Source organism: Ranitomeya variabilis, chromosome 6, assembly GCF_051348905.1.
Source record: "Ranitomeya variabilis isolate aRanVar5 chromosome 6, aRanVar5.hap1, whole genome shotgun sequence".
NCBI classification, from domain to species: domain Eukaryota; kingdom Metazoa; phylum Chordata; class Amphibia; order Anura; family Dendrobatidae; genus Ranitomeya; species Ranitomeya variabilis.
The window spans coordinates 217858462-217872597 of record NC_135237.1 but is presented as its reverse complement, the minus strand read 5'-3'; the positions used below and the strand labels follow the sequence as shown (position 1 = coordinate 217872597).

Genomic DNA, 14136 nt, shown 5'->3' with positions numbered 1-14136 from the left:
AAGCATCTGCCTTAACATTTTTGCTTCCCGGCCTAAAAGTAACAAAAAAGTTAAATCTGGTAAAGAACAAAGCCCATCTTGCCTGACGAGGTGTAAGACGTTTTGCCGACTCCAAGTAAACCAGATTCTTATGGTCAGTGATCACCATCACAGGGTGAACCACTCCTTCCAAGAAATGACGCCACTCCTCAAATGCCCATTTGATAGCTAAGAGTTCCCTATTAACAATATCATAGTTTCTCTCAGCAGGTGACAGTTTTTTAGAAAAGTAAGCGCATGGTTGCCATTTACCAGGAGACGCACCTTGCGATAATATAGCCCCCACTCACACCTCGGATGCATCCACCTCCACAATGAATGGCTGAGTGACATCAGGCTGAATAAGAATGGGCGCAGAAGCATAACACCCTTTCAAAGTGTCAAATGCCTCCCTGGCAGAATGGACTACTTGGAGAAGTCCGTCCCCTTTTTAGTCATAGCAGTGAGTGATTTAGCTACTACTGAAAAGTTCTTTATGAATTTACGGTAGTAATTGGCAAAACCCAAAAACCTTTGTAAGGCCATGACCACACGTTCAGTATTTTTCGCGTTTTTTCGCTATAAAAACATGATAAAAACGTGAAAAAAAGCTTACATATGCCTCCCATTATTTTAAGTGTATTCCGCATTTCTTGTGCAAATGTTGCATTTTTTTCCGCGAAAAAATCGCATCGCAGAAAAAAAAGCAACATGTTCATTAAATTTGCGGAATTGCGGGGATTCCGCACACCTAGGAATGCATTGATCTGCTTACTTCCCGCACGGGGCTGTGCCCACCATGAGGGAAGTAAGCGGATCATGTGCGGTTGGTACCCAGGGTGGAGGAGAGGAGACTCTCCTCCATGGACTGGGCACCATATAATTGGTAAAAAAAAAAATAATTAAAATAAAAAATAGTGATCTACTCACCTTCGATGGCCCCCGGAGTCTTCCCGCCTCTCATCGGTGCATGCTGCCGCTTCCGTTCCTATAGATGGTGTGTGTGAAGGACCTGCGATGACGTCGCGGTCACATGACCGCGATGACGTCGCGGTCACGTGACCGCGACGTCATCGAAGGTCCTGCACACACCATCTATAGGAACGGACGCCGCTGAGGAGATCGGCTGTCTGCAGAGGGTGAGTATAACCATTTTTTTATTATTTTTAACATGATATCTTTTTACTATTGATGCTGCATAAGCAGCATCTATAGTAAAAAGTTGGTCAAACTTGTCAAACAGTATGTTTGACAAGTGTGACCAATCTGTCAGTCAGTTTTCCAAGCGATGCTACAGATCGCTTGGAAAACTTTAGCATTCTGCAAGCTAATTTCGCTTGCAAAATGCTAAAAAAAACGCGAAAAAAAAAGGGAAAAAAAATGCGGATTTCTTGCAGAAAATTTCCGGTTTTCTTCAGGAAATTTCTGCAAGAAATCCTGACGTGTGCACATACCCTAAGGCCCTCAAATCCTCAGGACGATCCCATTCCAATACCGCCCGGACTTTCGCCGGATCCATGCGAAAACCGGTGGCAGATAATACATATCCATGAAAAGGGATCTCCTCAACCGAGAACATGCACTTTTCAGGTTTGACATACAATTTATTGTCACGAAATATCTGTAGGACTTGTCTGACATGTTGCTGGTGTGACTCAAGGTCAGGTGAGTACACAAGACGGTCATCCAGGTAGATAACAACAAACCTGCCTACAAGGTGACTAAAGATGCCATTAATAAAGTGCTGGAAGACGGCGGGTGCGTTCGTCAACCCAAAAGGCATCACTAGATTCTCGTAGTGTCCTTCTGGCGTATTGAACACAGTCTTCCACTCATCACCCTCCTTAATGCAGATGAGTTTGTATGCCCCCCTAAGGTCCATTTTAGAGAACCATTTTGCCCCAACAATTTGATTAAAAAGGTCAGGTATAAGAGGTAGCGGATACGGATCACGGACCGTGATAGCATTAAGTTCCCGGAAATCCAGGCAAGGACGTAACCCGCCATCCTTCTTCTTTATGAAAAAGAACCCTGCAGCAAGGGGAGAAGAGGAAGGTCGGATATGGCCCTTAGCCAGACTTTCTGTAATATAGTCCTTCATGGCCTGCCTTTCTGGACCTGAGATGCTTTTGGGCAGCTTGGCACCAGGAACCAGATTGATGGCACAATCATAAGGACGATGTGGGGGAAGCTCTTGGCTCCCCTGCTCAGAAAACACATCCACGAAGTCTGACAGGTAATGGGGGACAGATTGGGTATCCACCCTTGCCAACAGGGTACCCAAACAGTGTCCTTGACAGTATGTACTCCACTTTACCACTTCCTGTGTCTGCCAATCAATTACGGATTGTGCAGAGCAAGCCAAGGAAGTCCCAGTACCACAGGTGAGGGCAGGCCCTCAAGCACATAACATTTTAACACCTCAGAGTGTATGGCCCCTACCTGTAGCCGTAAGTCATGGTCTACCTGCATGAAGTGCCCCTGTCTTAAAGGACCGGAATCGATAGCTATAATGGGTATAGGTCTGGACAAGGTTTGTGAGACAAGGCCTTGGTCCCGGACGAACCCTGCGTCGACCAAATTAAACCCCGCCCCACTGTCCAAGAAGGCGGACACGTCAACCTTATTTTCACCCACATATAAAATAGCTGGAAGGAAAAAACAAGTCTTTCCCACAGAGGTTATGAGAACACCCGAGTTGCCTACCTCCCCGCAACCCGGGCTCTCTAGTTTTCCGGCGGTTGTTTAAACAAGTGACGGGTAGGACATGTGCCCACAAAATGATCTTTCTTGCCACAACAAAAGCACAATCCCCCCCTTACACCGAAATAATGCAAGTTTGCTAGGTTGGGACGCTGCACCCACTTGCATGGGTTCCACAGTAGAATCAGTACTGGTCACGCTCAAACTTGGACCTCCTGCCCCCAGAGGTGTCTTGTTATGCCTCTGGCGAAGACCGCGATCAACCCGGATCGCCAGAGACACGGCCGCCTCCAGGGAATCCGGAGTCTCATAGAGATCTAAAGCATCCCTTACTCTTACGGAGAGACCCTCGCAGAACTGACTATGGAGGGCCGGGTCATTCCACCTAGTGTCAGTGGCCCACCGCCGGAACTCTGAGCAGTATTCCTCCGCTAGACGGTTTCCTTGCTGAAGTTGGCGCAGAGACACGATCAGGGTTATCATACACTACGTAAGCCCAAAGCCTGGAAGAAGCCCTCTACTGACTGAAGTGACTGAGTCAGATGGAAGAGAAAATGCCCATGCTTGTGGGTCCCCCTGTAGGAGCGAGATAACAATCCCCACCCGTTGCTCCTCCATACCAGAGGATACCTGACACAGCTGGGAATAAAGTTTGCAGGCCTCCCGTAACACAACAAACTTGTCCCGCCCTCCGGAGAACCTGTCTGGCAGCGCGACCTTGGGCTCCACAATGGTTTGTTTGGAAAGCGAGATCCCCATACCAGACGTAACAGAGTGCTGTGAAACCACTGTGCGTAAATCCGCCACCTCCAGACTGAGCTGCTGCAACTGCCCTGTCAGCGCTGTAATAGGATCCATAATGGATCAGAAAATGCTTAGGTCTGAAATAATGTCATGATTGGACTGGCGAGTAAACTGGGACCAGGGGAACCGTTCCTGGCCCTAGCTCTAGGGGGCGCCCTAACTCGCCCTGTTCCCCGGGATACCTCAGATGACGAGGATGCCGGGGCCTCCGCCCTTGCCCTGTCTCCTGACTGCCGCCATGCGTCTGTCCCCCTCCTCACCTGGGGAAGAGAGGCGCTACCGTGTACAACAGTACACCAACCCGACAAACAGGGGAACGAAGACAAGGGTAAAAAGGAAACTCCACTCACACAAAATATGCTCTCACAAATAACAGAGGTATCCACCAGGGTGTGAAGGACGGGGAGAGTAAATAAGGCAGGTAAGGATGAGGAATTTTCCAAGCATACTAACCATATAACTGTCGCACAATAAATTCCTCCAGCTCTCCAAACACCAGCTCCTCACTACTCCAGGTCTATCTAGCAAGTGCTATTTCAGACAAAGATCTGACCAGAAGGCCAGCTAATATAGGAGAGAGGAGTGGCTAACCGAGCACAGCTGAAAGCAGGAATTTCCACGCGGCCTATTAACCCCTGTCCTGCTGAAAGAAAACAAAACACTTTTAATACACAGGAGAAGTGCTTCTTCTCAAAGATGAAGCAGAAGCCATCAGACGCCGTGGTCTTCTGGTACTGCTCTGTCGCGGTAACGCCGTGACATCTAGTCTCTCTGGCAATAGAAGATCAAGAGAACAGAGGTAGGAGGAAAAATATAAGACTTAGGGGTATTCCAGAGTCTTTTTCTCCAGAAACTCTTAATAAAGTATGCAAAGAGATTTTTTCCACCATCTTGAGCCAGGACCGAGCGGATACTATAATAATTTAAAGAGTCCATAGAGCTCTCACACCGAAACCTAAAGACTCTGGACCACCCAGGGACATAATCTGCGGCCTCCTTAGTTATCTTGACACTGCAGCAATCTTGGCGGGAGCCAGATAGAAAGCTCCACTGATGTATGGGGACACGAACTTTCAAATCTTCCAGGACATCTCACCCCTCTACTCTTTCCAAGAGAAGAATTTTGAAACCGCAGAACTATTGGTAGCTAAGGGATTAAGATTTAAATGGCTCTTTCCACTTGGTATTGGTAGAGTTCTACTGGTTGTAGAGGAATTATTGTAGTTCCTCGGAGTTAAACAGGGCTCCGGAGACCTCTCATCTATATTCTCATCCCATTAATATTTGTACTGTTTACCAATGTTGATATCTTTTGTGGGTGTAGGAGGAAGAGGTCAGTACTTTTTGAGCTCAAATTCTCGTGAGAGTTTTTCAGGTTATTTATTAAGTTTCATCTTCTTTGATTGCTGATTACGTCAATTATGTCTCATCTTTAATGTTGGGGTCTCTAATCCCCCCCTGCCAAAGATGAGAATGTTTATGTATATAGTTTCATGTTTATTAATTTGTTATTCTATCCCAGGTGTACACTTCTGGCGCTAAGACCTTTTGTTCCTAATACCAATGGCTGAAAAGAATCAAGGAGACTCGGTCACTGTGGCCTCATTCAATGAAAAAGGTATTAGCATTCCTGCAAAGCGCAGTCAAATCACTCACATTACTTCAGAAAAGTGGTGCACAAATTCTTCTCCTCCAGGAAACATATTTCAAGGTAGGCAGAGGTCCTAACACCTCATTTTCTCGCCACCTTACCTGGTTCAACAGCTGCTCTCCCTCAGCAACAAAGGGAGTTAGCATTACTTTCAAAAAAGGGCTTCCTTTCACTTTAAAAGACTCCCTAGCAGATGCAGAAGGTAGATACATATTTGTGAAAGGTTTTCTAGCCAATACCATGATCACATTTGGGAATCTATATGCCCCTAACAAGGGGCAAGCGTATTGGTTATCTGCAACCCTAGACACACTGGCCTTGTTCAAAGAGGGTCTTCTGGTTCTGGGGGGAGATCTTAACTTAACATTAAACCCACATCTTGATACTTCAAATGGCAAGTCCTCGATACCATTAAACGAGAGGAAAAAAATTTCACACAACCTACATTCATTTAATCTGATTGACCCATGGAGACTTCTGCACCCTACTACAAAGGACTTTACCTTTTATTCAACGCCACATAACTCATATCAAAGACTAGATTATTTATTGTTTCAATCGTCATCTATTTCACTAATTGAAGACACATCTATAGGCTCTATCACAATTTCAGACCACACACCTATCTTTCTAAAACTACATATCACCTCCCTCCCACGAACAGTCCCGACGTGGAGATTAAATGACTCCCTTTTAGACAATAAGAACCACATATCCCAATTAAAAGTCTCTATTGCTAGATTTTTCCGAGAAAATATATTGGAGAATGGCACTACTCCCATTACCCACAAGGCAGTCCTTAGGGGTGAACTAATAAGCATTGAGCGCCCACATTAAACAAGAAAGGGATAAGGAAATCTCTTTTCTTTTACATCAAATATGTCTGATGGAAAGGCTACATAAAGATAAATCTTACAAGAAAAAAATGGAGTTCTATACGACATATCAAATATAAAATCAATATTTTATTGTAACAACATGATAAAAGAACAATATTACAAAAAGTGTAGAAAAAAGGGGAGACATAAATATGTGTACCACCATGGTATAAGTATCTAAAGAAACATACGTATTAGCACACAGAGGTGGAGCATAGTTCTGATTTTCATATAGACCAGTGTCCCCCATACAAACTGCGCAGGAACACCAATTGTGATGCACATCAAATAAACAGTTTCTTACCCATGGTGAGATAAAGTGACTAGTGCCTGGGACTCTGGAGACCCCCTGACGCGCGTTTCGCGTAGCTTTATCGAAGAGGGAATGGAGTAATTGCCCACAACTCGGCGCTTTATAGCAGCGCCCATAAACCGGCATATTCCAAGTGTGCAGGCGCGCCGCAGCCGACATAGGAAGCGGATCACACTTCCTATGTCGGCTGCGGCGCGCCTGCGCACTTGGAAAACGCCGGTTTATGGGCGCTGCTATAAAGCGCCGAGTTGTGGGCAATTACTCCATTCCCTCTTCGATAAAGCTACGCGAAACGCGCGTCAGGGGGTCTCCAGAGTCCCAGGCACTAGTCACTTTATCTCACCATGGGTAAGAAACTGTTTATTTGATGTGCATCACAATTGGTGTTCCTGCGCAGTTTGTATGGAGGACACTGGTCTATATGAAAATCAGAACTATGCTCCACCTCTGTGTGCTAATACGTATGTTTCTTTAGATACTTATACCATGGTGGTACACATATTTATGTTTCTGTGACGTGGATGTTTTTGTACTAGGGTCTCCCCTTTTTTCTACACTTTTTGTAATATTGTTCTTTTATCATGTTGTTACAATAAAATATTGATTTTATATTTGATATGTCGTATAGAACTCCATTTTTTCTTGTGAGTAATAGTTATCCGGAGTATACGGTACTGTCCTTATATATACATGGGTAGAGTTAAACAACTTTCTACAACTACACATGGTGTGTGTGGGATCCATGTGATTTCTGTAGGTGTGTTCTTACTATAAAGATAAATCTGAACGTTCACTAGCTGACCTTTGTTCTCTGCGTGGTCGACTTAAAGATCCACTAAACATCTCTACTGGTAAAATGTTTGGTCAATGTAGACAAAAAATCTATATGCACGGCAACAAAGGCAGTAAACTTACTTCCATGTTGCTTCAAAAACAAAAGGAAAAATATTTTATAAAACAGATTCGCTTAAACGGCAACGTTAGGACTAATGAATCAAAGGACATAGCTCAAGCCTTTCAAAATTACTACCACTCGCTGTATAATTTTGTCACACCCGTCTCCATGGTGAACCCCCTCCAGGCTTCACAGAACATACACAACTTTCTTCCACCACTCTCTTTACCTGGGATTTCCCCTTTGGGCCAAGCTTTACTCGTGAAAGAAGTCACGACCCGAGAGGTGACAGATATATTAGCGACTATCCCGAACGGGAAATCCCCAGGTCCAGACGGTTTTCCCATAATTTACTATAAAAAATGTACAGATGTTTTAATCCCACGCATAGTTGAACTCTTTAACTCCCTCCTACGAGGCATGACACCTCCCCCCAGACCTTACAAGCTTATATTACAATAATACCTAAGGAGGGGAGAGATGACACCCTGTGCAGTAGTTACCGCCCTATATCATTGCTTAATACAGATGTTAAATTATGGGCCAAGCTCTTGGCAACTAGAATCAATTTGGTTTTGGTAGACCTGGTCCACCCAGATCAAGCTGGGTTCGTAAGAAGCAGAAGAGGTAAAGACAACTCCACCAGGATTCTGCAGGCCATCTCCTATGCAAAACATACTCATCAGCCACTCGCGATTCTCTCTACCGACGCTGAGAAGGCTTTTGATCGTATAAGCTGGCACTTTTTGGTGTGTGTCTTGCAGACATTTGCCTTCCCCGCTCCATTTATTGAAGCCATAATGTCCTTGCATGCTCAAACCACGGCTAAAGTCAGAGTTAATGGAATTCTATCAGAATCCTTTAAGATACACAACGGTACCAGGCAAGGCTGTCCTCTCTCACCTTCCTTATTTATTCTGATCATGGAGACACTTGTACAACATATCAGACAAGACAGGGAAATCAGAGGAGTTAGAATAAACCAGTTAAAAATAAAATCAGCGGCCTTTGCAGATGACCTTTTACTTTTGATTTCCAACCCGGAAACTGCTTTCCCAAAGCTGTTGCAAACCTTCTCATTATTTTGGGACCTTTCTAATTTTAAGATCAACCTTGATAAATCTGAAGCCCTTAATATTTCAGCAAATATGTCAGATATTCACTTTCTGAAAAATATTTTGCCCTTTAAATGGCCTAAAGACAAAATTAAATACCTAGGCATCTTTATCTCCAAAGACCCAAACTCCCTTTTCCTGCATAACTTTTTCCCTATCCTGGAGAACATTAGAAGCCTTCTCACCTCATTTGACTTAGCCTGTCTGTCCTGGATAGGTAGAATAAACATTTTTAAGTCATATATCCTACCTAAAATCCTCTGTCACGAACATGGTTCCCATCTCACTCCCAAAATCTTTTTTTAACACACTAAATAAAATTATCTCAAAATTCATCTGGAAAGCTAAAAAAGCTAGATGACCTTTTAAGACACTTATCCTCCCGAAACAACGGGAGGATTTGGGTCAGGATTTGGGAAAATTGCTATGGACCAATTACCTTACTTCAAACATAAGCTTTAATGAAATCCTTTCCACGAACATTCTAATTGAAAACGCTCACTGATTCCTAATCAGCCACCTTCTGGTCTTTTCCTGGACAAAACTCCAATTGGCTTGATCCCATTCATCTTCAATCCGGATTTCACAGACCCCTATGGTTTATGGTCCTCCCTTCTGAAAATACCAATCTCCCACTTACTAAATAACAAGATTCCTTGTTATAACTCATGGCCCTTAGAGGCTTCAAAGCATCTTCTTAATTTTATTCAACAGGCACGTGACATATTTTATGACATAAGTTAAAACACTATCCACTCCACCCTCAGAATGGCTTTGGTAGGACTTACTGACCAAAATTAAGCCACCTGTCCTGAGATTATTATCAAAAGTATACGGTAACCTCCTAATCTCTAAAATCAATACTAAACCCATGCTCCTCCATTCATGGGAGGTTGAACTCGGAATCTCCCTATCATCTGAAGACATACAGAGAATTTGTTCGAACTCCCACGGCTTTTCTAGATGCATCCTACTCCAAGAATCTGCTTATAAAATACTATCACGCTGGTATTATACCCCGGAGAAGCTTTTTCATTTAGGTCTCACTGGCTCTCCAATGTGCTGGAGATGTAAGTCTTCTAGGGGTACACTAGCACACCTTTTTTGGTCTTGTCAGAAACTTCAGTACTTCTGGCATCAAATAAATCAATCTATGAGAGCCATGGGAGTTTTGAAGTCGGATCTCACAGCCCCAGAAGTCCTTCTGTCTCTTCCTTCAACAAATTTTAAACCTAAGAAACACGATCTCCCACCTCTACTGCAGGGAGCAGCAAAACATTTAATTGCGTTGAAATAAAAGCAAACAACCCCACCATCCCTGGGGAATTGGATTGAGAAGGTTAGGGATATGTTTCGTCTGGAAGAGCTCTCTCACGACCGTTTCCTAAAGATCTGGACCCCTTGGTCCAACTGGATTGGACAAAATCAGAGTATTGTCTGACTTACATTTTTCTTTTGTATTCTTCGGTGTTTTGGATAGCCTAACAAATGATTCCCACTTATACTAGTGTGACAGTCTCCTCCCCCTATCTCAGCCTCAGTAAATAAACTTATTATTTCTATTTTGATTTCAAAAGGTTTATTATAATTTGATATTCAGCCTAAATTTGGTACGCATATGTTGGTCTTACGCCTTTGTTGGATCATAAGTGACACCTGTTCGGTCGTTTTGTTTTGTTCTACTGATACTTGATTATACAAATGCATAACCTCATTTGTACTATGAACATTTGCTCCTTACAAAGTCATATTGTGATGAGTGTTGTATGTTAAAATGATAAATAAAGAATTAAAAAAAAAAAAAAAAAAAAAAGAAATTCAGCTATCATCTCACAGGCTGCCAGTGTTGCAATATTGTTGATTGTGAGCCCTCGCAGGCAGGGTCCTCTCTCCTCCTGTACCAGCTGTGACTTGTATTGTTCAAGATTATTGTACTTGTTTTTATTATGTATACCTCTCCTCACATGTAAAGCGCCATGGAATAAATGGCGCTATAATAATAAAAATAATAATAATAATAATAATAATAAAGCATAGCTGTGACAGCTGCAAAAATGTGTTTGCAAGTCAAAATTCAGTTCTCCTGTTCTGCCTTAGTTACTTGTCTCACACTAACTCCACCTTTTATTTAAAACAAGCTCTGGAGGCACATTCTCATGCAGATCAGTGTCCTCCCCTGGACTGGAACAACTCACTTACATAAGAAAAACATAATTATCTTTGGAATAAAAATAGATTGCAGATATCAAAGTATTATTTTAGTTAGCTTACTATGACCTTCATGCCCATATAGACGGCTTTGGAGGGTTGATCATGCTGAAAGGTTCAATTTAAATATACTGTATAAAAAGATAGGTCTACCCTGAATCTTTTCCTACAGAAATAAAGGGGTATTACCATCTCAAAGAACCTATACCAATATGTAGTAAGTGTAGTAGTAATAACATTAGAAGATACCTCCAATTAGAAGTGTAGTATGGTTTTTTGATTCGCTATGTCTCTTTCCTCATGTGCAGGCATTGCAGGACCTTAGATATTCATGGTTACGACCACTAGCAACTAGCTGACGTCACTATATCAGTGGTCATAACCATGGATACCTAAGGTCCTGCAATGCCTGCACATGAGGAAAGAGACATGGAGATTCAGAAAAACTATACTACATTTCTAATTGGAGGTATCTGCTAATGTTATTATTACTACACCTACTACATATAGGGATAGGATCTTGGAATGGGAATACTCCTTTAAATATCAAGCTACTTCACTACTCCTGTTCTTTTACATGCTTCTTGCAAATTACACTGCATTTCGAATGTGACAGGTTTTCTTTAAAGCTGAACATATGCATCATAAATATGAAATAGTTATATTACCTGGCAGCAGAATAAGATCTTGGTTGTAATTTTGGAAGATGCTCTAATGAAAAAAAAAAAATATATATATATTATTAATAATAAGTCACAGTATTACATAGACGAATAATGTTATTTATTCCTACAAAGATATATCAATGTATAATAGATTAAAAAATAACTACTTCTGCCTATTGCAAATTTTCAATATCTATTATTACAGCATAAAAACAGCTTATTTGTTTTACTTTCATAGCTGGCTTATTGCTACCTACTTTAGGATGCTAAAGGGAACCCATCACCAGCAAAAATGCTATTAGCGCTCAGATATGGGGCTAATCTGCAGGATAATAGCGTTACTAACCTGCCAGGCACTAGCACAGCTGAATGTTGTGAGGAGAAAATTAACTTTATTCTCCCAGGCAGCATACAGCTTCAGTGATGAGGGCAGCGCTGGCATTGGTTCAGTCACCGCTCTGAATATACAGAGGTCTGGCTGTAACAGCATCCCTGGCCCTGACTAATACTGGCTCTGCATTGTGGCCTCTGGGAAGGTTAGTAACGCTATTATATGCGGATTCACCCCATATCTGCAAATTAGTAGTGTTTTGCAGGTGACTGTTCCGTTTAAAGCATAACATTATTTATGAAAAGAAAATGTAATTTCAATTAGTCAATCCACTATCATAGCTTGGTTAGGCAAGTAATATTCACTAGAAATTAAGTTTGTGGAAAAAGTGTGGATGTAGAAGCCTGTCATTTGGGTGAGGAAAATCTGGATTAATAATATAAACTATTAAATAAAAAACACAAGACATCTTGTGTATCAAAGGTTACTGAGAAACACAGTGGGTCCTACTAAAGAAATGTCCATTAGGAACTATATGTTTGGAAGAGATATTGAACCTTAGGGTCCCTTTCCACTTGCGAGGAAAACGGATGCGTGCAATCCGATTAAAAATCGGATTGCACTCTGACCAATGTTATTTAATAGGTGTCTTTTCATTTGCGATTTTTTTCTCAGCCGAAATCGGACTGATAAAAATCTGGATCGGCTGAGAAAAAAATCGCAGCATGCTGCGTATTGCTGCGATTCTCGGACGAGACTCGCCAATGCAAGTCAATGGGTGCGATAAAAAAAACGCAACATGCGTATGCCATCCGTTTTTTACGGATTGAAGTTAGAGAAATTAGCACAAAACAGTGAAAAGCTCCCATGACAGGAAGTGACCTACAGGGAAGTGTTGGCAGGCGCCCCTACAGCACATGTCAGGAATCCCTGTTTGTGTCACACCTCCACGGAGTGTAAATTTGTCCTCAGTTTGCCATGTCGAATATAATTAATGTGGAGACGCTCTTGGTGTTAGTCCAGGAGCGCCCCGAACTTTGGGATCCTCAAGATTCCAATTATCACAACCGCCTTGTTAAGGACGCCTCCTGGACTTATATTTGCCGGCAATTATTTCCAAATTATGCAGAGAGCACCCCAGATGTCCAGACGAGGCTGAGTAAGTAAAGTGTTAATATCTGTGTAGATATATATATATATATATATATATATATATATATACACTCACCGGCCACTTTATTAGGTACACCTGTCCAACTTCTTGTTAACACTTAATTTCTAATCAGCCAATCACATGGCGGCAACTCAGTGCATTTAGGCATGTAGACATGGTCAAGACAATCTCCTGCAGTTCAAACCGAGCATTAGTATGGGGAAGAAAGGTGATTTGAGTGCCTTTGAACGTGGCATGGTTGTTGGTGCCAGAAGGGCTGGTCTGAGTATTTCAGAAAATGCTGATCTACTGGGATTTTCACGCACAACCATCTCTAGGGTTTACAGAGAATGGTCCGAAAAAGAAAAAAAATCCAGTGAGCGGCAGTTCTGTGGGCGGAAATGCCTTGTTGATGCCAGAGGTCAGAGGAGAATGGGCAGACTGGTTCGAGCTGATAGAAAGGCAACAGTGACTCAAATCGCCACCCGTTACAACCAAGGTAGGCCTAAGAGCATCTCTGAACGCACAGTGCGTTGAACTTTGAGACAGATGGGCTACAGCAGCAGAAGACCACACCGGGTACCACTCCTTTCAGCTAAGAACAGGAAACTGAGGCTACAATTTGTACAAGCTCATCGAAATTGGACAGTAGAAGATTGGAAAAACGTTGCTTGGTCTGATGAGTCTCGATTTCTGCTGCGACATTCGGATGGTAGGGTCAGAATTTGGCGTAAACAACATGAAAGCATGGATCCATCCTGCCTTGTATGGAGCATCTTTGGGATGTGCAGCCGACAAATCTGCGGCAACTGTGTGATGCCATCATGTCAATATGGACCAAAATCTCTGAGGAATGCTTCCAGCACCTTGTTGAATCTATGCCACGAAGAATTGAGGCAGTTCTGAAGGCAAAAGGGGGTCCAACCCGTTACTAGCATGGTGTACCTAATAAAGTGGCCGGTGAGTGTATATATATATATATATATATACATACATATATGTATATATATATATATATATATATATATATATATATATATATATAGATATATATATATAGATATATATATATATATATATAGATATAGATATATAGATATATATATATATATATATATATATATAGATATTTATGGGTGTGTCAATTTTTTAGAGAGATTTTTATATATATATATATATATATATATATATATATATATATATATATATATATATATGTATATATCTGCATATCTATATATAGAGATTATATATATATAAATATATCTCTGTATATAGATATATCTTTTTGTTTTCGTGGTTTTGGGGGTTTTTATTTTATAATGAAGCAAGAAATATATATATAGAGATATGTGTGTATATATATAATAGATGTTTGGACAATTGGAAACGCATAAGGTAT

At 41.7% G+C, this 14136-nt stretch overlaps 1 protein-coding gene across 6 annotated transcripts in view; it reads right to left on the bottom strand.

Annotated features, from left to right (window-relative positions):
• Positions 1-14136, bottom strand: part of MTRR (5-methyltetrahydrofolate-homocysteine methyltransferase reductase) — a 1305783-nt gene that overhangs the window by 676137 nt on the left and 615510 nt on the right. For all 6 annotated transcript variants that reach the window (XM_077269440.1, XM_077269443.1, XM_077269446.1 and 3 more), the window contains one exon: positions 11254-11296. In XM_077269440.1, coding sequence (XP_077125555.1) covers positions 11254-11296 — 43 coding nt within the window. The remainder of the gene's footprint in view (positions 1-11253; positions 11297-14136) is intronic.